Source organism: Mobula hypostoma, chromosome 15 (assembly GCF_963921235.1).
Source record: "Mobula hypostoma chromosome 15, sMobHyp1.1, whole genome shotgun sequence".
In the NCBI taxonomy this organism is placed as follows: domain Eukaryota; kingdom Metazoa; phylum Chordata; class Chondrichthyes; order Myliobatiformes; family Myliobatidae; genus Mobula; species Mobula hypostoma.
Genome location: NC_086111.1, coordinates 58,057,700 through 58,085,594, shown reverse-complemented (window position 1 = coordinate 58,085,594; position 27,895 = coordinate 58,057,700). Strand labels below are relative to the sequence as shown.

Here is a 27,895-nt window from a genome sequence, read left to right as displayed (position 1 = left end):
TGGACATGGAAAGAACAACCAGAAGACAGCAGAAGGGAGCCAGGAGAAATGCAGCCATGGTTGCCACCACTACCACATATACATGTCCCACCTGCAATAGAGCTTGTGGGTCCAGGATAGGACTGTATAGTCATCAAAGATCTCACTGTTAAAGGAGCGGACGTCATCATCGGACAACCGAAGAAGAAAACTGTGATATCTTCACTGACGCAGACAGGAGATTTGTGTGGCATTGAGGTCCATCAACATGACTGTGTACTGCTTCAAAGACATGAGAAGATGCCCATTCCTCAATTGGTATCGAGCTTAGAGTATTTTGAATGTTGGCTGGTACCAAAAGCCATACCCTACTAAGATGATCACACCTGGCTACCTGCAAACAAATACCAACAAAAGCAGGCTATAGAATGATTTGGCAGGCAATGCGAGCAATGAATTAATGCAAGTTTAGAGCAAATGTCTTGCAATATGTAGCCAAGTATGGTGGTGGGTAAGCTGCTACTTTACAAAAGAGCAAGGCCCTACAGTCTCAGATCTAGCAAATCCAAATAATTGAGATACAAGACTGAATTGTAATTTGGAAAATCCTTGGCCATGTGTTGTAATATTTAGTTTGGCCTCTTTAACTTCTTTAGGGAGCCTGCTGGTAGCAATAAATATGGCTTTATTGCATTGTCCTCACTTGAGAACATTTATTTTACAAACTCATTTGGTTAATGGACCTTGTTGGAATGTTTTCCAAAACCTCCATTCTTTACTTGGCTCTGTTATCTTTGTCAACTCCCAGTGTCAACATTAGGCTCTGCTGTATCATAGGATAGGTATTTTATTTTCTGAAATCAATAGGGTCTCAGTTGGTCAGTTAAAAAAAATTCGTCTGATATTAAAAGATTTATTTCCTGTGGTATAATGAATCTGAATTATCTAGCAATCAGTGATTTATTAAATTCCTTGACAAGGCATCACAATAAGAACTGTAGAACACTTGATGCAGGGAAATAATTAAAACAGATTAATGGGTTGGAAGATGACCTGAAGTTAGACTGCCAATAGCATTCAAACTTCATGACTTAATTGATTTAGAAATAGGCATAACTTTGGAATAAAAATTTCATGCAAATTATTTTTAATGCATAAATTCTCAAGGAATAATATACTGGTCTGCATTTTGAAATTTGTACAGCAACTAGAATTTTAAAATACCCTAACTTTTATATCATAGGTCACATTAAATACAGCTCCCCGATGGAGTCCTCAGTCAATGGCTACACTGAATGCAGATGGCCTTTCTCATGTTAACAATGTGATTAAGTATACCCCTCAACAATGATATGGCGAGCTGAACTACTGGAGTGCCACGTGGGTGGCTATAAATACGGATATGTACTGAGTATAATGGAAACGTATGTAAAGGATGAAAAGTTATTGAACGGTTTATTGTATATATTTATTTTTGAATACCCAAGTATATTTTGAAATAAAAAAACAATGTGATTAAGTATTCAAAGGAGAGTTCACTTGAGAAGAAAAGAATAATGAAATAAATTCCAATTAACATTTGAAATGTAGAGTTATCTCGCAACGCAATAAGCAAGGGTAGCTTTCAGGAAATTGTACTTCCCGAAGATAAGTAAAATTTTTGTGTATTTCCTGCTATAAGATAATTTAATGACTGGTGCAAGAAATTTCTAAGTGGTTTTTCATGCTGCAAATTTTATATGTGAACTGATCAATTGCAACTCGGAAAAAGTGGTTGTGGATAAAATTGCTCCAACACTATTTGAGCACAGTGAAGGTTCTTCAGGAGACATGGGTGTTCACCATTGATATTACCACATAAGGAAAAATAAACAGATTGGGCTGAGAAATCCTGAAATTTAAAACACTTATGAGATCATTTCAGTGAAATGTAAAAATGTGAGGGACTTGATGATTTCTATCCTGTCATTAAGATATTTCTCCTGGAGAGAAAGTCTTGAACAAGGAAGACATTCTCAGGATAAGAGGTATGCCTCAAGACATAAATGAGGAGGAATTTCATCTCTCAGAGCACTGTGGCTCTTTGGAATATTTTACTCCAGAGGGCTGAACCATCAGCCATGCTCAAGCTTCAAATTGATTTTTGAGGAACAGGGGAATCAAGAGAAATGGAGATTGGATAGGAGAGTAGATTAGTTGAGAGACCAGATCAGCTGTGGTCAAAGAGCATGGTCAATCCCTGTTCCTTTTTCTTAACAGGTATTCGTGCATAGATTGTGGAAGGAGTTGACTAAATGGGATAAATGCCTTTACCTAACTTTTCTTACATTTTTGACTGCTGAACAGTTAAGACATCTGCAACAGATCCATTCTATTGCTTTGAGAAAATAGCAATCAATGATTATTTAAATGATTAAATGCCTTTAATTGAAGTCACTTGAAGGAATGGAGATTTCTACAGTGATAGCATAATGGCGAGATATCTTAAATTTTTTTTGTTGTTTGGCACTAATGGTGGTTTATGTTACAAGGTTTGCTAATCCACTGATAGGGTCTGGTAATCTAGATAATGTGACTTGAAATATCATCATGGCAGTCGGAGAATAAATAAAAACAGCTCCCTCAGATAAACAACTCTTTCACTGATGTACCATATTTGGGAAGGAAATCAATTGTTCTTTGCTGAGAACTGGCTGGCTTCTATGAGATTCCTCTTTGATTGGACACGTCACTGGGGTTTCCAACCTGAAACATAAATCTGTATAGTAAAGTATCTCTAAACAATAGGACAGAATTTGGAGGGCCATCCTTAAATACTGTCATTGAGTTAGATGTTCGGTCACCTTGGGAGAATCCTTAACTGTTCTTTAGATTATTTCTCCATATATGTGAAGGAGAAAGATCCTGCTAACCAAGGGTTGGTGATGTATTTCTGTGAAATAAAAGGAAAGCTCTATCTGGTGCAACACACACAAAATGCTGGAAGAACTCAGCAGGTCAGGCAGCGTCTATGGAGTGAAATACAGAGTCGAAGTTTCGGGCTGAGACCTTTCATCAGGACTGGAAAGAAAGTGGCAGAAGCCAGAATAAGAGGGTGGGGGGGGAGGGGAAAGGAGTACAAACTGGAGGGTGATAGGTGAAGCCAAGTGAGGAGTGAAGTACATTGGTGGGGCAAGGGAATAAAGCAGGAAGTTGGGAGGTGATAAGTGGAAGAGGTAAAGGCTGAAGAAGAAAGAATCTGATAGGAGAGTGGACCATGGGCAAAGGTACGGAGGAGGGGCACCAGAGGGAGGAGATGGCAGGTTTGGAAATTCAATCAGGTTTCTAATAGTGAAATATTTTGAAAGTTCACGTTTGTGTTCTTTGTTTCTGAACAGCATTTTGATACATGTGTTCTGGAAAATTATTAATAGTACTACACAGACAATTTTATCATTGGGTTTACGTTCAGAAACAGATTTCCATACTCTGCATTATGCATGGCTTAAGCTGAATTAAAAGTCCCAGACAACACTTCGACTCTGTGGTAGCGAAGTATGCCACATACAAGCCCGTTCCTTTATCAAGTAATGCCATAAGTACATCTTGTACATCCTGAGAACAAGCTGTAGGAAAAACACAAAGTATAATATTACAAATGGCTTTCAAATTTGGAATCAATTTCCCCAGTGGAGAAAACAATACTGGTCTGAGAAGGGAAATGATAAGAGTCTATGGAATTGCTTTCACATCCTTTTCCCTTTAACATTCACTTTTGCATAATTGAATGACCAATGCACTGCAGTGTTTTTGAAACAGTAATAACAAATGATACTTTGGACTGACTTTTGTATAAAAGGTGACTTGTTTTTCTTATCTGGGTTCATGAATTCTGTATTTGCCCGATATTGTTCTCAGCAAACAAAATATTTAGTATCCACTTATAACTCCTGCCGAGTTGTAGACTGAGCCAAAACCCCTACAAACCAGTACCAACCAGACAATTTTCAGCATGTTCTCCATTGTTTTCACAGTGGGGATCCCAAGAATTGGTAAAGTGGATCACATGGTTTTTGGCACAACTCAGTCCAACAACAATACCTTTCCATTGTTTCATTTGTGTTGGTAATGACACCATCAACACAAGACTATGTACAAAGTATCGTGCTTTATACCTCCATAACTTTACTCACCTGCATTATTAAGCAGAGAGATCAGAGTGGTTCAGAGAGGAGAGCTGCTGCCTCACTTCTCCAGTGATCCATGTTCTCTCTGGACTCATTTCCCCTCACTTCCTAAACATGTACAGGTTAGTAGGTTAATTTAGCACTGTAAAATGCACCTGGTGGGTGAGTTGAGTGTACACATGGGTGCGTCATGGAGGCTGTAGACACAGTGGGTGAAGAGCCTGTTTAGGTGTGGTATGAAATGCTCAAACAAGAGCACATGCACTTTTAAAAGCTCTAATCTTATCTCTAATAGAGGTTTAGAGGAAAGGTGGTAAAGGCTTGTTAATCGTCATTGATTAACCTGCAAAGTTTTAAATAGAAGGCAACTAAGAGAAAATAATACTGGAACTCTGAGGTATATGTACAACATTGCAAATGCTCAAAAGCTGAAATTAAAAAAAAGATTGTATAAAATGCCAAGCAGGTCAGGTAGCTTCTGTGGAGAGGGAAACATGCAATTAATGTCATAAGATATAATGCTGTTCCTTATATTTACATTGACTTGGTTATAACAGTTCAAGTTCAGAAATCAGAATGAAGGGGGAAGGAGAATTAAAGTGAAATTTTCATCTTCTGTGCATTTCCAGTATCTTCTGCCCATGTCAAATTATAAGTAGTGTTTTGTATTTTACTTTCTTTATTTTGCCTTGATGACAACTTAATTCTTTTGGAAAATACAACATGTGTTTGGATATAAAAAGTTACTGCAAGTCTAATACTACATTAATAAATTGGTTCAATCAAAAGTCCAGCAATCCCAATTGAATAATTTGAGTGAATTCTCTGCTGATCATTCATCCCTTTACAGGATATAGCAAACTATGTAATTGTTAAGTAAAGAATCATAGATATGTGTGCCATATTTGCTTGGTAAAAGATGTTGTTATGTAGTGCATTTCAACTATAACAGTAAATCAATCAGTGATAATTTTTTAACAAATTTTGAATTGCAAGTATTGTGATTGTAACTGTCAGTTGAAAAGAGAGCATATCTCAACAAATCATACTATATGTAACTAATAACTTTCTGCCCAAAGCAATACATCTGTAGATGTTTAGTAAAATGTCAGTCCATTGTTTCAGTTGTGTTCATTATTTCAGGAATACTAAATGTGGCCTCTGCTGATTGCTGTGGGTCTGTTCAATGTGGTGAAGTCCTAATGGGACAGTTTTAGCTGAAAACACACGAGTTGAAATGGAACAGCTTTGCTGGTTACAACTTTTGAACAGTCCTCTTCTTGTTGCTGCTATGAGGCCAGTGTTAGTATATCTTGCCTACGATCTATTTAAAATTCAAAATCGTTCTTTTGAAATTTCAAAGCTCATGAATATTTATGTAATAACTTGATTGGTATGATAGTTTTGTTAACTTTTATTTGCATCATAATGTAATTAAGACACTGCCCAGACTTTAAAATGCACGCATTTTGTAACAGAATTGCTCAGAAGCAGTGCTGCATCTCGTACCTGGAGGAACAAAGCTGCATAGTGGGTATGAACTTTGCAAAAGAAGGTGAGGACTGCTATGCAAACCCAAATGATGTCTGTGGAGCTGACATATACAAGGCAAGTACTATACAGAAACTATTTATTGTCGTTGTGTGAAGACTGACTGCAACATGACAATGCCCAAATACTCTGAAATATAACAGTTTGATGTAAAAGTTAAAATGCCACATTTATAACCACCCGGTTCAAAGTCAACAAAATATAATGAAGTGCTACTAAAGAGTTCATGCTGTATCTGGCAGACTGTTGTTGAATATGTTCCATGCCCCTTACAGAAAAAACTTAAGACTTCGATTGATCCCTTTCATAAAAATAATGACATTCAACTGAATGCTACATTATGCAGTGTTGTGTATAATCTGTTGTCTAAAGACTTGGATGACTGTTTGGGAGACACACCCTGTAAGAAGTGGCTTCACTGCTTTATTAGTGTATAAGGAGAAAGCTGGGCTGCCTCTTATCATAACAGAGGATTTTGCCTTAAAAGTAGAGCTCGCCCATTTTGGATAATGCCAGAAATAATTTCATGCAAAGTGTAGTGAAAATCTGGAATTCTTTCTCCCAGTGATTTGCTGAGGCTATGGTAATTGAAAAAAAAATGAACACTGTAAATTATCGGATCAGGCTATGGTTCTATGGACTCATACACCAAAGCGGTTAGATGGGGCTAAGACACAGATCAATCACAAATTAATGGGGCAACGTGGTGGTGCAGGAGTTAATGCTACTTCCCTACAGCACCGGAGTCCTGAATTCAGTCCTGACACTGAGTGCTATCTACGCAGTTTTTTTCTGGGACTGTGTGGGTTTCTTCTAAGTACTTTCCTCCCACATCCAATGTGCTTGCTGGTAGGCCATTTGACTGTTTTAAATTACCCCATTATGAAGTTCAATGGCAAAGATAAATTGAAAAGGGAGTTGAAATAAGAAGAGGGGAAATGGGTCCAATGGGATTGCCCCAAGGAGCCAGCATGGACTCAAAGGCCAAATGGTTTCTTCTTATTTGTTAAAGGTTGGTGTTGCAATAATTGAATGATGGCACACATGTGAGGGGCTGGATACCCTCTTCGTCTTCACGCCTCTCTGAAAAGCTCACCAGATCGAAGCTATAAAAAATCCTTACTCTAGAGTTTGCACTAATGTCCTTCATTCAAAAATACAATTACGTAATTCATTACACTATTGCCTGGTCAATATATCTGGTTATTTGAAGAGGCAATACACTCAAGATGCTGGAGGAGCTCAGCCCGTCAGGTAACATTTATGGAAGGAAATGAATTGTCGATATTTCCAGCAAGGTTTTTCTGGGTGTTGGATCATAGTACTGCTCTATTATCTCTGGGGTCTGCTCCTAGCCCAGGGAATGAAGTGAAACACATTTCCTTTGACCATCTGCATTCTGATGATAGAGTGTAACTCAAATCCATAATGATTGAACCTCTCACCCTGAAATACAAGAAAAATGTGTGCTCTATTAACTAAAGCTACGACTAAAAAAAAGTTGGCTAAAACGCTGATCGCTCACCTTACTCCTGAGTTAAGTCAGACAGTTAGCTTTTTAAAAAAAGGCACTTAGAATTGCTTTGTATGAACTTATGTAGTTTATTGTATCTGGTCTTTTTAATATGATGTTTTATATAATAAAATTTGTTCTAGTTAAATTATAATTAGGATGTTGACAAAACAAATCCTAACGAATAGATCCCTGTTAAGAAGACTTAAGAAGCCATCTGCAATTTGTTCTAAACAAAAGTTAATAGTAGTTTTCTGGGATATGTCTTATTTTTCAAAGTTAAAGCGTAAAATTTTTCCTTCCTCAGCCAACTGGCACACAACCAAGATGCTGCATCTCATTTTGTTTAAATTCAGGAATGTTAGGATAGTCACCCACCTTGAAGGAGTTGGGATCAAGTTTAAGTGGTATTCTATCTTGTCTCATCTGGGAATATTTGGTCAGATGGCTTCATGACTATACCTCAGACTAGCAACTCAAGGTGAAATGGAGGACTTGTGGTCAATTGTAAAACATTGGTGGCAATAGTACCTTCAACACCTGAAGTGGCTTCTTGGTGGTATAATTGCCTGGGAAATTCTCAAATCTTTATCAAGTTTCTTTTTTTTTCCTCCAGTCACGTTTTCCCTAAGCTGATCCATGAGACCTAGTTCATGTTTGTCCCAACGATATTTGCATTTCTTCTCATCTTCATTCACCACAGTCATACGATGCCTCAGCACACAGTCCTGACTTGAAAATATGTTGAGGGTCCTTTTACTGTAACAACAACCTAATGATAATGAGAGTACCTGCACTGGCTAGAGTGCAGTGCTTCAAAAAGACAGTCAACCACCACATCTCAAGGGCAATGAGAATAGTCTTGTCAGTGTCACTCAGATCCCTAAAATAAAAACCTCCATCGTTTGCATTCTCTTGTATCTACAAAATAAAAACACAATCCACTTCCAATGTCCTAACTTAAACAAATCCCAATTATTCATCACCCATGTGTTGATTAATCTAAAATTTAATGGCTCAGCCGTGGAGCTCTAACCTGGACCCACAACACCTCCTCGTCAAGAAGGCACAGGAGAGTCTACCCTTTCTGAGGAAATTGAGGTATGCAAGGCTCCCTGCCCTCTTTCTAACAACTTTCTACAGGAGCACCATAGAGAGTGCACCATTGTGCGGTATGGAAGTTGCAAGGCATTGGAGCACAAGACATTTACAGAGGACTGCAAAAACTGCCGAGAGGGTCATAGGGGTCTTGGGACCATTGCAGACGAAGGGCCCAAAACATTGTAGATGATCCTTACCACCCACCTCACAATCTTTTGACCCACTAATGTCAGGATTAAGACACAGAAGTATCAGAATTAAGACTGCCAGAATATGTAACAGCTTCTTCCCTCAGTCTCTGAGACTAAAGAATACCCTGCCACCACTGAGGTTCTGTCACTAGGTCAACGAGTTGTTCACTGTTTACAAGTGCTACACTTTACTATATGCATTTTGAATTATATTTTAACTTACAGTATAATATTTTTGTTTATGTGCTGTGTGAGATATACTGTATGTTGTGTGGGTGCACTGTGGTCCGGAAGAAAGTTCCTTCATTTGGTTGTATACACAGCCAAATGACAATAATTTGAACTTGAACCGAAATTGTCTGCTGCATCAATAATGTTTCTGTTTTAGAATTCAATTCTGTTTTCAAATCTCTTCTTCTCTAATTTCTGAAATCTACTTTGCCACAACCTTCTGAGATATCCACTCCAGCAAGTCTGCCTCCCCAAGCTTGAAACTCAATCAGTCCTCATGTTGGCATGGCCTGAGTTCTGGAATTCCCACTCCACTTCTATTTTCTCCATTAAGGGGCTTCTCAAAACCTACCTCCTTGTGCCATCATTTGGTTGGTGAATATATTCTGTAGTGACTAAATATCAAATTTTATTTTAAGTACCTTGGGATGTTAATGACAACTGTATAAATACAAGCTATAGTTAATATTTTAATAAAACTTATGATGTTGAGTTATCTATGAGCCACTGCCCTTCTAGGTGTACCAAATGAGAAGAATCAGTGGATGGTACTGACAAGAAAACTGTCCATTCAGGCAAACTCATCCACTACATTTAGGCCAAGGAACTGGTGTGAACCCGTCATTAAAGGACACAATTACGTATATACTTCTTAGAAGGAAGACTAGGTGAAGTTCCTGAAGTCTAAGGAGGCTGATGGCTTGGTTGCACATGTATGATTTGCCGTTTCACCTTGTAGAGTGTAATCAGGATCCTAAACAGGATTAATAATGTAATCTGGAGATTTAAACTTCTGTATCTGGATAGGAATACTGAAGAGATGTTCTATTTCACTATTTGTTTTATATTGTAATGACTTGTTTTTATCTATTCTAATCTGGTTCTCCTTCCAGAAATGCTGTGACTGCTGTACTTTAGGAATTATATTTTGGAGCCAGCACAAAGGGTGCAAAGCAAAGCCAAGTCTGGGCTACCCCTGTAGTCAGGCATTTTTAAGCTGTTGCGAGGGAGCTGAAGATCTTGGTCATCTTCCTGTGAGACAGTGGCCCAAGCCAAAACCATTGCCTGAGACGACCTCCATTCCTGAACGAGGTACCGAATCATTTTACAATTAGAGTTATCATAAAAAAAATTAAATGCTATGCTATTTGCCACAATAGAAATAAGTCATTAGCCCAAAAACACTTTCATGAAGGTTTTTGACTGCCACCGCATATTTCCTGCCTGAAGAAAATCAGAACCGGTGACTGAGGGCATTGTACCCTCATTTGCTGACGAGTCAAGCCTTTAATTGGGCTCCTATCCAAAACAAGTGGGTAGCTGTTGAAATGTCCTGCCATAATAATCAGACTTCAACATCCAGGGTAAAATGGATAAATCACAAGCTCTCATGTCCTGGGCTTTCAGTTGTCTAATAATGGTGCAGAAGAGTTCAAATGATGAAGGATTTCCTATCTATGGTTAGACAATACAAGCTGGGATTGTTCGACTTGCAGCAAAGAGTTTGGGGGAGATTTGATGGGATGTCAAGGTTTAAAGAGGGTAATTAGAAGAAAACTATTACTGGACCCATTACTGGATGACCCATAAGCCAACAAAATTGATTTAAAAATTGGGACAACAGGGGCAACTGAAATGTGAGAACAATATGATTATGAGGACACGCAGTCCCCTTTTACTGTCATTTAGTAATGCATGCATTAAGAAATGATAAAATGTTTTTCCAGATTGATATCATGAAAACACATGACAAACCGACTTAAAAACTAACAAAAACCACAAAATTATAACATATAGTTACAGCAGTGCAAAGCAATACCGTAATTTGATAAGAACAAACCATGGCACAGTAAAAGTCTCAAAGTCTCTCGAAAGTCCCATCATCCCCCTCAGACGGTAAACCTCCAGCGCCGCCAACTTGCTGGTGCAGCATCCTGGAAACATCCGACTACAGTCCGACTCCATCTGTCCGAAAAATTCCGAACCTCTGACCCACCTCTTCGACACCGAGCACCAAGCATCATCTCTGCCGAGCGCTTCGCCCCCGGCCCTGACAACAAGCGATATGCAAAGCCGAGGATTTGGGGCCTTCGTCTCCAGAGATTCTCGATCGCACGGTTCCAGCGGCAGCGAAGCAGGCATTTCAGAAGTTACTCCAGATGTTCCTCTGCGCTTCTCATGGTTGTCTCCATCAAATCCGGATTGTGCATGGCCCCTAGTTACACATAATCGATATTTATTCCGAACGGCCGCGCGCGCTGAAGTGGGCAGTGCCATTAAAGGGAAATTGGAGAGGCATTTAAAAGAGCATTATTTGCATAGTTCTGGGAATAAGGCAGAAACGTATGTCAAGTAGTATTGCTCTAATAACAACTGACATAGGTTCAATGGGCTGAGTGATCTCCTTCACCGTAGTTAAATTGCTGTAAGGCATCCAATCCTTTGGATATATCAATGCTCTGTGGAGGAGCTATTGCAATTCCATTTGTTTCTTTCACTCTTAAAGCCCTTTCAGTACGCTGATTCTAAATAGTGTGATTGAGCAGTGGAGTTTGCACGTTATAATTCCATGTCCTTCCCTTGAAACTGGCTACAGCGTCTCATGAAAGTCAGTAGGCTGCCTGCCTGATCACTCTACTTCCTGTGTTTGATACAGAAGTCAGCTCCTTCACTTCACTTTGTTGATTCACTCAATAATTTAAGCCATAGTAACGGTGTCACTCTGCAGAATCCTGCATTCTCTCCAGACTGTCATTGTAGTGCTGGAAAGCAGTTCACAGAGCGATTACCACTGGGAGATTTGATTTTGTATCCCACAGTGGTGGGAAGGAGCAGTAACAGCCTTCATTGGGCGACAGTAATTTCCATTCTGATGCTGGTAAGTAATATATTACAGTAGTCTATTTGTTGCATTTCAGAAACAGATTTAAATCACCAGCATAAGCAGTGAAATTTTTAACTTTGTGGCAACGATGCCATACATTATGAATTACAGGAAGAGGCTGTTCTTTTACCGCTGAGTATATACCTGCAGGCTTCTGTACCTCTTTCCTGTTCCCAATGGTAACAATGAGAAGAGGGCATGCCCTGGGAGGTGGGGGTCTGTTTTGAAGCACCGCTCCTTGAAGATATCTTGGATACTATGGAGGCTGGTGCCCATGATGGAGCAAAGATATCTTTTTTTTAAAAAAACAATTTTCTGCAGCTGTTTGGCAAAATGAAAGGCTGTTGAAATGTTATTATTATTCATTGTCGCTATATTTGTGGTCTTGGAGCCAGAAATAAATGAATACCAGCAAATATATCATTAACGAATAATACTATAATTAAATATTTGTCTTTGTAAGCAGTTAAAAAATATTTGTGTTTGAATAAGGCTTAAGTCATACCTTCAAAGCAGTTACCTGGTTATTTTACTTCTCCAGTTTACCTAAATCAGATAGTTTGCAAACTATTCTCATGTCTCTTGTGACATAGAAAGAGGGCACTGGCTTATCAAGATGATTATTCCCATCTCCCCTGTTCACCCACTTATTTCTCTGTAAGCTATTCTTTCTCATATGTCCATTAACTCCCCACTATTCTCTTTTAACTTCACTCACACTGGGCATAATCTACAGTAACAAAAACTAACCCACTGATTCAATGTCTACTAGTTGAGGGTGTGTAGCAGAGCACATGAAACCCACACAGTCACAGGGTGAATGTGCTGTATTCAACGCAGACAGCTCTTGAGGCTGAACCCATGTAGTTTGAGCTGTGAACGACCAACACCATCAGCTGCTGCTCTCATTATTCAGTGCCCAAGAGTGGTGGCGGCTCTTCTAAGTTTAAATTCTGATTCCTCAGGCAAGAGCTTGGAGCCACTTCAGGGAGGTTTAGAAACAGGGCGACGCGGTAGCGTAGTGGTTAGCCCAACGCTTCATAGTGCAGGTGACCCAGGTTCAATTCCTGCCGCTGCCTGTAAGGAGTTTGTATGTTCTCCCCGTGACCATGTGGGTTTCCTCCGGGTGCTCCGCTTTCCTCCCACAGTCCAAAGACGCATCGGTCGGTAGGTTAATTGGTCATTATAAATTGTCCCATGGTCAGGCTAGGGTTAACTCTGGGCACATCTTGAGGGCCTATTCTGCGCTGTATCTCAATTAATTTGGATCTTTTGTACATCTTTCTAAAAATCAGTTTGTTACCTTTGCAGAGTCACCAATGTGTTCTGCACATTCACACACAAATAAAGAGGCCCAATGTCGTTTTAGTCGTGCTCTTTTTCTTGAGTATCTTCTGTGTGTTACTGAAATAAATGGAGCTCTCATAAAGTAAGGTTCTAGGGTATCTTGAGGAAAATACCAAACAAATTAGTGCAGGTACCATTAATGAGGAAAACCTGAAGAGTCAATTATGTTAATAATCAGGAGATCTAGAGCTATGTTGTATCGCTAACTTTTCTTGTAGATCTCTGATGTGTTACTGGTGTACCTGCAAGTAGATGAGGTTAAAAGTGGATAAATCTTAAACACAAAGGACTTTGAGTTTAAAAATGCATTACTTCAGTTAGTTCCAAACATCTGGTGCTACATCATTTTCATGGCGACAAATCCAGGACATGCCAGCAATGCATTCTGCAAAATAAAAGTGAATAGCTCATAGAGAAATATTCAAATGGCTAAAATATCAAACCAGAAATGGAAAAATAGAATATTTACAATTTAGAAAAAGTAAGTGATTGAGGGAAGGGAAAAACGAGTAATCTTATATTCATGTTTACATTTTTTCTCAAATTGAGATCTTACATAAAGATCACAGCCAGCTGTACTATTTGGGATGTGGAATTTGCAACTTGGAAACTGTGCAGTTTGGGCAGAAATTGTGTTGATCGTTTCCTCAAATCAGAGTGCTCACAAATAGAAATGCAATAAGGCACTCTTGAAGGAGACACAAGAGAAAACAGATGTTGGAAACTGGACCAACACACAAAAAGAACTGGCCGAACTCAACAGGTTAGGCCACATCTTTTGCAGGGAAATGCACAGTCAGTGTTACAGGTTGAGACCCTTCATCTTGACTGGAAAGAAAGAGGGGAGATAGCTTGTTTATATTCAGTAGATGGAGAGAAGGAGTGGAGCACGAGTTGGTAGGTGGTAGGTAAGTGAGACAGATGAGGGAAGGAAGAGTGAAGAAATGATGTCACAATCTGGGAGGCGATAAGTGAAAGTGACAAAGGACTGAAGTCAATGGAATCTGGTCGGAGAGGATGGTTTAAAGCGAGGGCTCCCAATGTCGCAAAACAAAGGAGCTGATTGTGGACTACAGGAGGAATGGAGACAGGGTAACTCCCATTGACAGCAATGGCTCTGGGGGTTGAGAGGGTGAACAGCTTTAAGTTCCTCGGCATACACATCACTGAGGATATCAGATGTTCTGTACATACTGGCTGTTTGGTGAAAAAAAAGCACAACAGCACCTCTAGCACCTCTTTCACCTCTTTCACCTCAGACAGTTGAAGAAGTTTGGCATGAGTCCCCAAACTCTAAGGACTTTCTACAGGGGCACAACTGAGAGCATCCTGACTGGCTGCATCACTGCCTAATACAGGAGAGTGGTGCAGACTGCTCAGCGCATCTGTAGATGTGAACTTCCTGCTAATCAGGACAGAGACGTGTATAAAAAGGGCCTGAAGGATCATTGGGGACCTGAGTCACCCCAACCACAAACTGATCCAGCTACTACCATCTGGGAAACAGTACTGCAGCATAAAACCCAGGACCAACAGGCTCCGGGACAGCTTCTTCCACCAGGCCATCAGACTGATTAATTCATGCCGATAAAATTGTTTTTCTATATTATATTGACTGTCCTGTTGTACATAATATTTATTACAAACTACTATAAATTGCACATTGCACATTTAGATGGAGACATAACGTAAAGAATTTTACTCATATATATGAAGGATGTAAGCAATAAAGTCAATTCAATTCACCCTGGGCTCCAATGGTATTGGTCCATGGCATAAGCAAAAAGGTCAGGAACCCTTGGTTTAAAGGGAGTGAGGTGGGGAGGGTGGCTAGTTGAGGGGTTTTGTAGGCAATGGGAAGAATGAAATGTTAGAGGGTGAGGAATGGGTAAGAGGATAAGGAGGAGAAACAGTAAAGAAAAATCAGGGTGAAAGGGACAGAAGGTGAACAGTTACCAGAAGTCTTGAGAATTCAGTATTCTTGCCACTTGGTTGGCAACTTCCCAGGTGGAATATGGAGTGCTATTCCTCTAACTTCTGTTCAATAGTTCCATTTAATATCAGAATGTATACAATATACAACCCGAAATTCTTGTTCTTCACAGGCCTCCACGAAAGCAGAAGAGTGCCTCAAAGAGTGAGTGACTATAAAGCATTAGAACCCCAAAGACCCCCTACTCCCCCTCCCCGGGAGCAGGGCAACGACCCTCACCCCCCCTTCACTTATTTCAACAAAAAGCATCAGCATTCCCACCCACCAATCAAGCAATAGCAAGGCCCCCCGAGAGAGAGACCATGATCTGCAGTACAACAAAATCTAATCATTCACCCGACAAGTTGACATACCACAGGTTCTCTCCCTCACCCTAATAAAAAGGCAGGTGTCACACAACACGGGGAGACTAACAAGACAAAACAAGTGTTAAAGTCTGGCGCTTTACAGTTTGTTCCCTTAGTTCTCTGACTCAAGAATTGGCAACAAACTCTCCCCTACCAATGAGAGAGAAAAAAAGAGTGAGAGAGCATTTCACCCAGTACAGAGCCTCCAGCAGCTGATCTGCTGTTCGTAATATTCTGTTTTCTCCGGTGATGCTTCAGTCAGCGGCACTGTCATAGAATCAGCTCGTCCCCATGGCCGGAAAGCTTTGGAAACAAGAAGGCGTGCTCGTCTTCTAGGCTGCATTCTTGGGATATCTAAAAACGGCCAGTCAGAGAGCCCTGGAAGTAGGTCCCATCACCATAAAGTACCAAAGTTTGTGTGTAGCTTTGGGTCAGGGCCTTCGACAGAACCCCATCCACCTTGATAAGGCAAAAGAACTTGAAGAAATCGCTGTCTAGCGCCATCGTAGCTCTATCCCAACCTAGCGGTGGAGGAGGAGATGGACAGATATGATGGCATGCGAATGGGAAATGGCTAACCACTGAGAGATCCCAGCTAGCACGGCGATAGAATAAAGGTTCTTAACAAGTGCTTCTCCGATCTGTGTCCATTGTCACTGATGTAGCAGAGACTGCAACAGGAGCACTGGATATAATAAATAACTCTCTGGGATACACGTGTTTTGCCGCCTCACCTGGAAGGGCTGCTTAGGACTGTGGACAGTGGCAAGGGAATAAATGTAGGGGCTTTGCATGATTACAGGTGCGAGGGCCTGAGGAAGAAGGGAAGGATGAGACACATACCAGGAGGGGGGAGAAGATGGCGGTGCGACGGCAGCGCATGAGGCCTCTTTGGTGATGATATCTGTAATCTGTCAATACGGGACCGTGCACAATTCTGATTTGATGGAGACGGACATGACAGCACGGAGAAACATCTGGAAAACTTCTGAAATGCCCGCTTCGCTGCCGCTGCTACTGTGTGGTAACCAGAACTCCGGAGCTGAAGGCCTCAAAATCCTCGGCTTCGCGTGTTTCAGCGGCTGGGGCGAGGTCGAAGGCGCTTGGCAGAGGATGGCGCTCGGGAGGCTGTATCAGAGAGGCTGGTTGGAAGCTCGAAGTTTTCAGACGGATGGACTCAGTGTCGGCTGTGGTGGGCTACTTCCAAGGCATTGGCAAGTTGACGGTGCCTGGAGGTTTATGGCAGGGAGTTTCTCCCTTTTGCTGCCTGCTATCGGGGACTTGGGAGTCGATCGACTCGGGACTTTGAGACTTTTTTTTTACTGTGCCCATGGTCTGTTCTTCATCAAATTATGGTATTGCTTTGCACTGCTGTAACTATATGTTATAATTATGTGGTACTGTTAGTCTTTGGTCTGTCCTGTTTTCTGTGATATCACTTCGGAGGAACATTGTATCATTTCTTAATGCATGTATGCATTTCTAAATGACAATAAAAGAGGACTGAGCGTTCTCATAATCTAAAGAGTAATCCCTGGAAAAGGGGAGGGGAGTGGAAGTTGTGCTTGGTGGCGGAAGCTGTGAGGAATGATATGTTGGATGTGTAGACTGGTGGGGCAGTGGGTGAAGACTTGGAAAACTCTATCCCTGTCATGCCATTATGATATTTAGGTATGATAACCTGCTTTCACTTAATTAGTGTGGCTGAAGATTGTGATTTTTCACAAAAGAGAAAGCATTTTGATCAGAAGGCCTAATCCTTGCCATGGAATAGTTTGATTTTAACTGGCAGAACATGACTTTGAAAACTGAACAGGGCCATTAAATAGTTTCAATTCTGTTCTCTTTTCATCTTCTTAGTCTTTTTAAATCTTTGTGAATGTTCAAAAGTTGCATTTGATACCTCAGTGTCAAAAAAAATTCCCCAATTTAATTTGGGAGGTCTCCTTGGCAGTCCACAAACAGGCAACTGGCAGAAAGTTGGCATGTCTGTTAAATTGGACGTAGAAGCATGGCAGATTTTGTTCGCAGTGTTGGTCTCCAGCACAGCAGTTTTTAAGGCAGAATTTATCCAAAGGTAATTCTACCCCAGTGCAGCTTTCTGTGCATAAAATAATAATCACTAAAATTCTGAAATGGAATGTGACTTGTGTGAAGAGTGGCTTCCATTTGCCGAGGTGGTGAAAATTACTTAAATCACGCTATTAAGTGCGCATCAATTTTTAGCAGATAGGTTTTACACTTGAGGGAACATGGTCAGTTGGTATTCCATTAGTGCAGCAAAGATGAAAATTCACTCCTCATTTGCAGTAGCCACAAGAATATAAGAAAATAAGAATCGGAGAAGGCGACCAGGCCCCAGGCCACTGAAGCCTGTCCTGCTACTCATTCTAATTGTGGCTTATGTGTCCAGGCCTCATATCCTCTTCTGTTCCTGCTCCCCATCATCCTGAATTCTCCAATCTTTCAAAAATCTATCCATCGCCTCATTAAGTACTTCTGTTGATCTAGCCTTGATATATATCCGTCTTGTGCAAAGGATTCCAAACCATCACACAAAAAGTAATGCTGAGGATTTATAAGGCGTTGGTGAGAACACACTTGCAACATGGTGAGCAGTTTTGGACCCCTTATGTAAGAAAGGATGCGCTGGCTGTGGAGAGGGTTAGAAGGTTTACATGAATGATTCCAGGAATGAAAGGTTTAACATACGAGGAGTGTTTGATGGCTCTGGGCCTGTACTCATTGAAATTTAGAAGATTTGGGGGGGGGGGGGGGTTGCAGGATTTCATTGAAACCTATCGAATGTTAAAAGGCCTAGATAGGGTGGATGTGGAGAGGATGTTTCCAGTAGTGGGGGAGTCTTGGACCAGAGGGCACAGCCTCAGGTTAAAAGGACAACCTTTCCTACAGAGATGCGGAGGAATTTTTTTTTCCCACAAGTGGGTGAGGAATCCGTGGAATTTATTGCCACAGACGGCTGTGGTGCCATGGTCATTGGATATATTTGAAGTGGTGGTTGATAGGTTCTTGAGTAGTAAGGGTGTCAAAGGTTACAGGGAAAAGACAGGAGAATGGGGTTGTGAGGGATAATAAATCAGCCATGATGGAATAGTGGAACAGACTTCTTGGGCCAAATGGCGTAATTCTGCTCCCATCTCTTAACCTCTTATAGTCTAAAAAGAGACAAAAGATTTAAAAAGCAAGGAATTAATTTCCTTTGCACATACTAAGACTATTACATTATGAACTCTGCCTCTGTAATTTGCTTTTACTGAAGTTAATGAATCTGAATGTAAATCAGGTTTACTATCACAAAGATATGCAATGAAATCTGTTGTTTTGAGGCAGTAGTACATTGCAAGATGTAAAAAAAAACTATAAATTACAAAATAAATAAATTGAAGAAAAGAGAGAGAAGGTTCATAAAGGTAGTTCCTCCTACAAGCATCTCAAGAAAGCTAGAAATTTCAAGCTTTTCTGTCTGAGGAGAAAGATTTCAGGTTATAATTCTTTTTAGTGACCTTAAGTCTGCTGTTACAGTTATTAAATTGGTGGCACAAGTAACAACACAGATGGCCCTTGTTTGGATGCCAGGAAAATAATGTGTTGGAAACAATACATTGGCTGTGATGTTAGGTAGAAGCTAATGAAAGGAAGTGAACATTTCTACATGTTGGCAGGACCTTCTATCAAGTTTCATTCACCAGAGTTAAGTAAGCTTTGATGTAGTTTACATTCATTCCTGCAGTGTCATTAACTATATAACGAACGGAGGGACAAAATGATGAACAAGATTCTTTTAAAGCTTGGAAAATATAAAATTTAATCAAGTTGACCAGCCTTATAACAAAATGACTCAAAACTAGTATTTTAAGTGCATAGATAAAAAGATGGCCTCAAGTACTGTGAAAATTAATAATTTAACAGTTTTTGAGAAGGTTTTCATTTGATTATCCTGGAGCTAAGTTAAAGACATAAAACTTCAAGATTCTATTATTGAAAAGACACTTTCAATAAATGAAGAGAGAAAGCAAAAATATAAAGCATGGTTATTAAATGTAATCTTAAAAAATATTGTATTTTGAACAATAGTGTCCATTGCTGATAAAATACAGTTTCAGGTGAAACAAAATAAGCAAGTGACTGAATAAAACTTTATGCAAACTGCATCAGTTGATAGAAAAACAGTTTCAAGCCAATGGCAATTCATTCTGAACTGGGAAAAATTAGAAATAAAACTAGATTAAGTTGCAGCCTGTGAGGAGAGGTGGAGGTACCAAAGAAAAGCCTGTGATAGGGCCGGCTGGTGGGGCAATGACATCAGCACTGGACCTGGGAGTGGAGGTTCCCGGGTTCGAAACCAGTCGGGTCCACTCCCGAGTATGCTTTCCATCTATGCCGGGTTGAGTGTCGAGATCGCAACTCGACTTCATAAAATAAAGGCAAAATACAGTGCAAGTGTCTGTGTGAGGAGTGGCACGCCACACAGTCTCTCTCTCGCTCCACGCCTTGTAAAAAGCCATGAAAAAGACATCATCACGGATGCGCACAGACTCGCACGCACGCACGCACACGCCAAAAAAAAAAGAAAAGCCTGTGACAAGGTGGAGACCAGCTGAGATGAATTGAGCAGTAGTGTTATTGACTGAAAAAGGGCAGTAAAGGTTAATAAATAGCAGAGTGCAAGTCTGGAGGGGCAGCTAATACATTCACCTCGACAGAGAGCCCAGAGAGAACCAACTAAACTTGAGTTCCTCAAACTCAAGGGGCTGCCAGAGAAAATAGGAAGACAGAAAGAGCCAACGAATCATAGAGGAACTCAGCAGGCCAGGCAGCATCTACGGAAAAGACAAAACAGTTGATGTTTTGGGCCGAGACACTTCATCACGATGACAGGCCTCGGCCTGAAACATCAACTGTTTACACTGTTCTGAAGATGCTGCCTGGCCTGCTGAGTTCCTCCAGCACTTTGTGTGTGTTCCTTGGATTTCCAGCACCTGCAGATTTTGTGTTTGTACAGAGTCATAGAGTTGTACAGCATCGAAACAAGCCCTTCAATCAAATTTATCCGTGATGACCGAGATATCTATCTATGTTTATCACAGTTTTCTACATTTGGTCTCTAATGCTCTGTTCCTATCCTTCCATGTACCTGTCCAAAATATTTTTAAATGCTGTAATTGTACTTGTCACTACCACCTCCTCTGTCCATGTACCTGCCATCCCATGTGTGGAAAAAACCTACCTCTTAAATCTCCTTTAAATATTCCCCTCTCGACTTTTGTCCTGTAATTTTAGATATCCTTATCCTTGGAAGAAGACTGACTATCTGTGCCCCTCACAAAGGTCACCCCTCAGCCTCCTGCACTTCAGTGAGAACAATCCCAGCCCATCCAATCTCTCCATTTAAGTAAGGCACTCCATTCCAGGGAACATCGTAGTCATAGAACAATGCATCACTGATACAGGCCCTTTGGCACAATGAGTCCATGCTGACCATGGAGCCCACACAGTTGGTCCAATTTTCTGTATGTTCTTCTGAATACAAAATAGGAGCATCTGGTTTGTTGACCCTGCTCCACCGTTCATTAAGAACATAACTGATCTGGCTGTGGACAGTTCCATCTACCTGCCTTTACTCACATCTAACTGCTAAATATACTCCTATTAAATATATTTCATGAGGTTTCTTTGACTGCTTCTTTGGGCAGAGAATTCCACAGATTCACTAATCTAGAAAAAATCAATTGCTCATCATCTCTTTCCTAAATCTATTCCCTCAGTCTTAGGCTATGTCCCAAGTTCTAGTCTCACTTCCTAGTGGAAACAATTTTCCTGCTCGATCTTATTTGTCCCTTTTGTAACTTGACATGCTTCTATCAGATTCTTTCTCAGTCCAGTTAGCATCTTCCTAGCCAACTCAATCTCTCTTCATAGGCTAACCGCTCACCTCTAGAATCAAACTTGTGAACATGCTCTACACCACCACAAAGCCAGTAAGCTTTCCCTTAAGTAAGGAGACCAGAACTGCAGTACTCCAGGTGAGGTCTCACCAGCACTATGTATAGTTGCAGCATATCCTCTCTGCTCTTAAATTTAATCCCTCTAACAATAACTGCTAACATTCCATTTGCTTTCTTGATAACCTGTTGTACCTACAAGGCGCCCTTTTACAATTCATGCACAGGCATTCCCAAGTGCCTCTGCACTACAGTATGCTGCAATCTTTCTTCATTTAAATAATAACACAATCTTCTACTTTTCCTTTCAAAGTGGATGACCTCAAATTTACCAACATGGTACTCCACCTATTAGACTTATGCCCATTCACTTAACCTATCTATATATCTCTGTACTCTCTCTGCATCCTCTGCACAGTTAGTTATTTCACTCAATTTAGTGCCATCAGCAAAATTAGATGTGCTACATTTGGTCTCCTCTTCCAAGCGAGGAACGTATGTTGTGAATATTTGCGTGCCCAGTACCAACCTCTGCTTGCCACTGGTTACCAGCCAAAGGAAGACCTATTTATCCCAACTTCATGAACCAATCCTGTATCTGCGCTAATACATTACCCCCAACTCTGCATCCTTCTGGAATCCAAGTATACAATCAAGTTACTCTCTATCCACTGTACTCATTGCTGGCCTATCGATCCTTCAGTTATCCCTACTGCCCTTATTGAATATGGGAACAGCATCATCCAACCTCCAGTCTTCCAACAACTTACTCATGGGTAAAGATGATCAAATAATCTGTGCAAGAGCCCATCAATCTCCTCCCTTGCTTCATATGACAACTAGGATAGATTTAGTTAAGTCCCGGGGATTTGTACACCTTAATGTGTGTCAATATTTAACATTTTCCTGATACACAAATGCTCCAGACCATCAGCAGATACTTTCCCTAGCTCTCCATCCTCCCAACTGTCTCCCTAGTGAATATTGATGAGAAGTATTCATTAAGTCCCCCTCATATACTGTATCACCTGACATTTCTCTGAGGAGATCTATTCAATCCCAGCAACCTTTTTTACAGTATAGTTATAGAATCTCTTACTAGCTCTTCCTTCAGTTAGTCCTGATGAAGGGTCTCAGCCCGAAACGTCGACTGTACCTCTTCCTAGAGATGCTGCCTGGCCTGCTGCGTTCACCAGCAACTTTGATTTGTTTTGCTTGAATTTCCAGCATCAGAATTCCTAGTGTTTGCTCTTAGGAATTCTATTCAATTCGGTTTGCCCAGGATTTCTCATTTTCGTCATACTGTTCTTATAAGACCTCTCCTATATACCCCATAATGAGGAGACAAATGAAATCTGAAATATCAGAAAATTAAAATAGATGCTGGAAAAGTGAGCTGTGTGACTGGAATAGCTGATTGCCTAAATTAGTTCAAAGATTCAAAGTACATTTAATATTGAAGCATGTATGCAGTGTACAACCCTGAGATTAGTCTTCCCACAGACAGCAACGAAACAAAGAAACACCTTGGAACCTGTTCAAAGAAAACATCAAACCCCCAACACACACACACACACACACACACACACACAACAAATCATACAAATGAAAAAAAACGAGCAAAAAACACAGAATATAAAACACCAACCCCCTAAGTTATTGAAAGAGACTAGGCATATTCAGTTTACATCTACATCCTTTGAATTTTTTGAGCAAATCTGGGGACCTTTTATCCAATATTTTCATTTAATTTGATTTATTACTCTTTCAATTTTTTTTTGAAGTTTTAGATCTGATCAGAAAGTCTTTTTCTTGTTTTTTGGTCATATCCTCAAAATGGACTGCCCAGTCCCTTTTTTTTTTGTTTTTTTTAAACATAGTGTAGTGGGTTTTTTTTTCTCTTCATTTAAAACTCAATGTTTTTTCTTTTCTCTTCATAAACTGATGAAAATTGCTGTTTTCATTTTTTTAATTATATATTTAATACTGTAGCGATGTGCTACACACAGCGCTAGAATAACCACACGGATTCGGTGAGTTGGAGTTGCGATGAAAGAGGTTTATTCAAACTTCGCGGCCCGCTTTAAAGCCTTCCCGTTCCCGCCCTTTTTGCTGCCGGCCCTCTGCCTGCGCGCGCTGTTTCGTGAGCCGGTTCGTGGGTGTCAGAAAGTGGGTCGCCACATAACCCCCCCCCCCCCAGAACCAGCGATACCTCCCCCAATGTCCACAGTCTGGATCGGCCTCTGTTTGGGAGGTCTGCCCCTGCGCCGCAGTGCCTGAGCCTGGACCGGTTGCGCCAAGTCCACATGGGCCGGTTTGAGTCGGTCCACCGTGAAAACCTCCTCTCTCCCCCCAATGTCCAGCACGAACATGGACCCGTTGTTGCTGATCACCTTAAACGGCTCCTCGTAGGGCCGCTGTAGCGGTGCCCGGTGTCCGCCCCGTCATACAAAAAGAAACTTACAGTTCTGCAGGTCTTTGGGTACGCAAGTTGGGCTCTGTCCGTGCTGTGAAGTGGGTATGGGGGCCAGGTTACCGAGCCTCTCCCGTAGTCTGTCCAGGACTGCTGTGGGTTCTTCCTCTTGCCCCCTTGGGGCTGGTATGAACTCTCCTGGGACGACCAGGGGCGCGCCGTACACCAACTCGGCCGACGAGGTGTGTAGATCCTCTTTGGGCGCCGTGCGGATTCCAAGCAGGACCCAGGGAAGTTCATCCACCCAGTTAGGCCCCTCCAGGCGGGCCATGAGAGCCGATTTCAGGTGACGGTGGAAGCGCTCCACTAGTCCGTTCGACTGTGGGTGTTAGGCAGTTGTGTGGTGTAGCTGTGTTCCCAGAAGTCTGGCCATAGCCGACCACAGGCTGGAGGTGAACTGGGCGCCCCTGTCGGAGGTAATGTGGGCCGGTACCCCAAAGCGTGCTACCCAGGTTGCGATCAGTGCTCGGGCGCAGGATTCGGAGGTGGTGTCGCTGAGCGGGACTGCCTCTGGCCATCTGGTGAACCGGTCTATCATAGTTAGGAGGTACCGCGCTCCTCGTGACACTGGCAGGGGCCCCACGATATCCACATGGATGTGGTCGAACCTCCGGCGGGTGGGTTCGAACCGCTGCGGTGGAGCCTTGGTGTGCCGCTGCACCTTGGCCGTTTGGCACTGCATACACGTTTTGGCCCATTCACTGACCTGTTTACGAAGTCCATGCCACACGAACCTGTTGGAGACCAGCTGGACAGTCGTCCTGTTGGAGGGGTGCGCTAAGTTGTGAATGGATTCGAACACCCGCCGGCGCCAGGCTGCTGGGACGACGGGGCGGGGTTGGCCAGTAGCTACGTCACATAGTAGGGTCCTCTCACCTGGGCCTACGGGGAGGTCTTGGAGCTGCAAACCGGAGACTGCAGTCCTGTAACTGGGGATCTCAGCGTCTGCCTGCTGTGCCTCTGCCAGCGCTGCATAGTCTACCCCCTGGGACAGGGCCTGTATGGTAGGTCTGGAAAGTGCGTCTGCCACGACATTGTTCTTTCCAGAGACATGCCGGATGTCCGTTGTGTACTCGGAGATGTAGGACAGATGTCGCTGCTGGCAGGACGACCAGGGGTCAGACACCTTAGTGAACGCAAAGGTAAGCGGTTTGTGGTCTGTGAACGCGGTGAAGGGCCTACCTTCTAAGAAGTACCTGAAATGCCGGATTGCCAGGTATAGTGCCAATAGCTCCCGGTCGAAAGCACTGTATTTGAGTTCGGGTGGTCGTAGGTGTTTGCTGAAGAACGCCAGGGGTTGCCAGCGACCCTCGATGAGTTGTTCCAGCACTCCACCGACTGCTGTGTTGGATGCGTCCACCGTGAGGGCATTAGGAACGTCTGTTCTGGGGTGCACTAGCATCGCGGCGTTTGCCAAGGCTTCTTTGGTTTTATTGAAAGCGGTTGCGGCCTCTTCGTTCCAGGTAATGTCCTTGCCCTTACCCGACATTAGAGTGAACAAGGGGCGCATGGGGAGGGAACGGTGGTAGAAATTCACCATACCCACGAATTCCTGCAAGCCTTTGATTGTGTTGGGTCGGGGGAAGTGGCGGACCGCGTCTACCTTGGCGGGCAGCGGGGTTGCCCCGTCTTTAGTAATCCTGTGGCCCAGGAAGTCGATGGTGTCGAGTCCGAACTGGCATTTGGCTGGATTGATTGTAAGGCCGAATTCACTCAGGCGGGAGTAGAGCTGGCGGAGGTGGGACAGATGCTCCTGCCGACTACTGCTGGCTATGAGGATGTCGTCCAGATAGATGAATGCAAAGTCCAGGTCGTGTCCCACCGCGTCCATTAGCCGCTGGAAAGTCTGTGCGGCGTTCTTTAGACCAAACGGCATTCGGAGGAATTCGAAAAGTCCGAACGGGGTGATAAGTGCTGTTTTGGGGATGTCGTCCGGATGTACAGGGATTTGATGGTATCCCCGGACGAGGTCTACCTTGGAAAAGATCCTTGCGCCATGTAGGTTTGCTGCGAAGTCTTGAATGTGCGGCACAGGGTAGCGGTCTGGTGTTGTAGCCTCGTTCAGTCTGCGGTAGTCACCGCATGGTCTCCAGCCCCCCGTTGCCTTGGGCACCATGTGAAGGGGGGAGGCCCATGGGCTGTCGGACCGTCGTATGATCCCTAATTCCTCCATCTTCTTGAACTCCTCCTTCGCCAGTCGGAGCTTGTCCGGGGGAAGCCTTCGAGCACGGGCGTGGAGGGGTGGTCCCTGGGTCGGGATGTGGTGCTGTACTCCGTGTCTGGGCATGGCTGCCGTGAACTGCAGTGTCAGTACTGATGGGAAATCCGCCAGGACCCTGGTGAATTCATCGTCGGACAGCATGATGGAGTCCAGGTGTGGGGCTGGCAACTGTGCTTCACCCAGGAAGAACGTTTGAAAAGTCTTGGCGTGGACTAATCGCTTCCCTTGCAAGTCGACCAGCAGGCTGTGGGCTCGTAGAAAATCTGCCCCCAGCAGTGGTTGGGCCACGGCGGCCAGTGTGAAGTCCCACGTGAACCGGCTGGAGCTGAACTGTAGCCGCACCGTGCGGGTGCCGTAGGTTCGTATTGTGCTGCCATTAGCGGCCCTCAGGGTGGGTCCCGGTTCTCTGTTGCGGGTGTCGTAACTCCTTGGAGGTAAGACGCTGATCTCCGCTCCGGTGTCGACCAAAAAGCGGCGTCTCGACTGCTTGTCCCAGACGTACAGGAGGCTGTCCTGATGGCCAGCCGCCGTAGCGATCGGCAGCGGCTGGGCCTTGGCGTTTCCCGGGAATTTGCAGGGCGGTCTGCAGCGGCGGGCCTCCGTGCCCCACCGCTGGTGGTAGAAACACCATTGTTCGTTGGGCTCCTCACTCCCGTCGCCGGGTTTTGTAGGCTCTGCTGCCGGGCCCGGTCTGGTCTGTCGTTGGGCATGCGGCTTGGTGATCTGTGTGACGGATGCCCCTCTCTCTTTCCTGGCATTCCACAGCACATCTGCTCGGGCCGCCACCTCCCGGGGTTTGCTGAAATCTGCGTCGGACAGCAGCAGACATATGTCCTCGGGCAGTTGATCTAGGAACGCCTGCTCAACCATGAGGCAGGGTTTGTGTCCTTCAGCCAGGGCCAGCATCTCATTCATTAATGCTGACGGCGGCCTGTCTCCCAAACCATCCAGGTGCATTAAGCGGCGTGCTCGTTCGCGCCATGAGAGTCCGAATGTCCTTATGAGCAGGGCTTTGAATGCTGTGTATTTGCCATCCTCCGGGGGTGACTGTTTAAACTCCTCAACTTGTGCAGCAGTCTCCTGGTCGAGGGAGCTCAGCACATAGTAGTAGCGAGTGGACTCCGAGGTTATCTGCCGAATGTGGAATTGTGCTTCTGCTTGTTCAAACCATTAACGGGGTTGCAGCGTCCAGAAGCTTGGCAGTTTTAACGAAACTGCGTGAACAGATGCAGCGTTGGTCATCTCTGGTCCAAATATCGTTTGGGCCGTCGGGGTCACCAATTGTAGCGATGTGCTACACACAGCGCTAGAATAACCACACGGAGTCGGTGAGTTGGAGTTGCGATGAAAGAGGTTTATTCAAACTTCGCGGCCCGCTTTAAAGCCTTCCCGTTCCCGCCCTTTTTGCTGCCCGCCCTCTGCCTGCGCGCGCTGTTTCGTGAGCCGGTTCGTGGGTGTCAGAAAGTGGGTCGCCACAATACTAGTTTAACAATATCTATGATGTTGACGATATTTATCTTAATCTCGGTTTATATTGTTACTGATATATATATTTGAGCTAATTCTCCTCTGATTGTATTTATGCTCCTTTTAAATCAATAACAAGATTAATAAAGAAAGGCATATTCAGTTTACATCAGTTTAGTTCAAATTAGTGCTGTATTGCTTGTTAACTCAGGCTGCAGATCCAGTCCTCCCCAATCAAAATTGCACCAAGAAAGGAGTGACGAGAAAGCAAGAGCACACCATAACATGAATTACAGAGTTCAATCTACAAAAGATGTCGGTTAAACCTTGCCCAAGACCTGGGACTCCAGCTTTGGTTTTATGCTTGGGGTCATTGTCTTGCTAGGAAACATATCTCCCAAATCACAGTTCTCTTGCAGACTGCATTAGGTTTTCCTCCAGGATTTCCCTGTATTTTGCTGCATTCAC

General features: G+C 43.0%; 1 protein-coding gene across 2 annotated transcripts in view; it reads left to right on the top strand.

Moving 5' to 3' along the window:
- The window catches only part of fbln2 (fibulin 2), a 259,586-nt gene that overhangs the window by 135,534 nt on the left and 96,157 nt on the right, over nucleotides 1–27,895 (top strand). For both annotated transcript variants that reach the window (XM_063068129.1, XM_063068130.1), the window contains 2 exons: nucleotides 5,624–5,753; nucleotides 9,626–9,824. In XM_063068129.1, coding sequence (XP_062924199.1) covers nucleotides 5,624–5,753; nucleotides 9,626–9,824 — 329 coding nt within the window. The remainder of the gene's footprint in view (nucleotides 1–5,623; nucleotides 5,754–9,625; nucleotides 9,825–27,895) is intronic.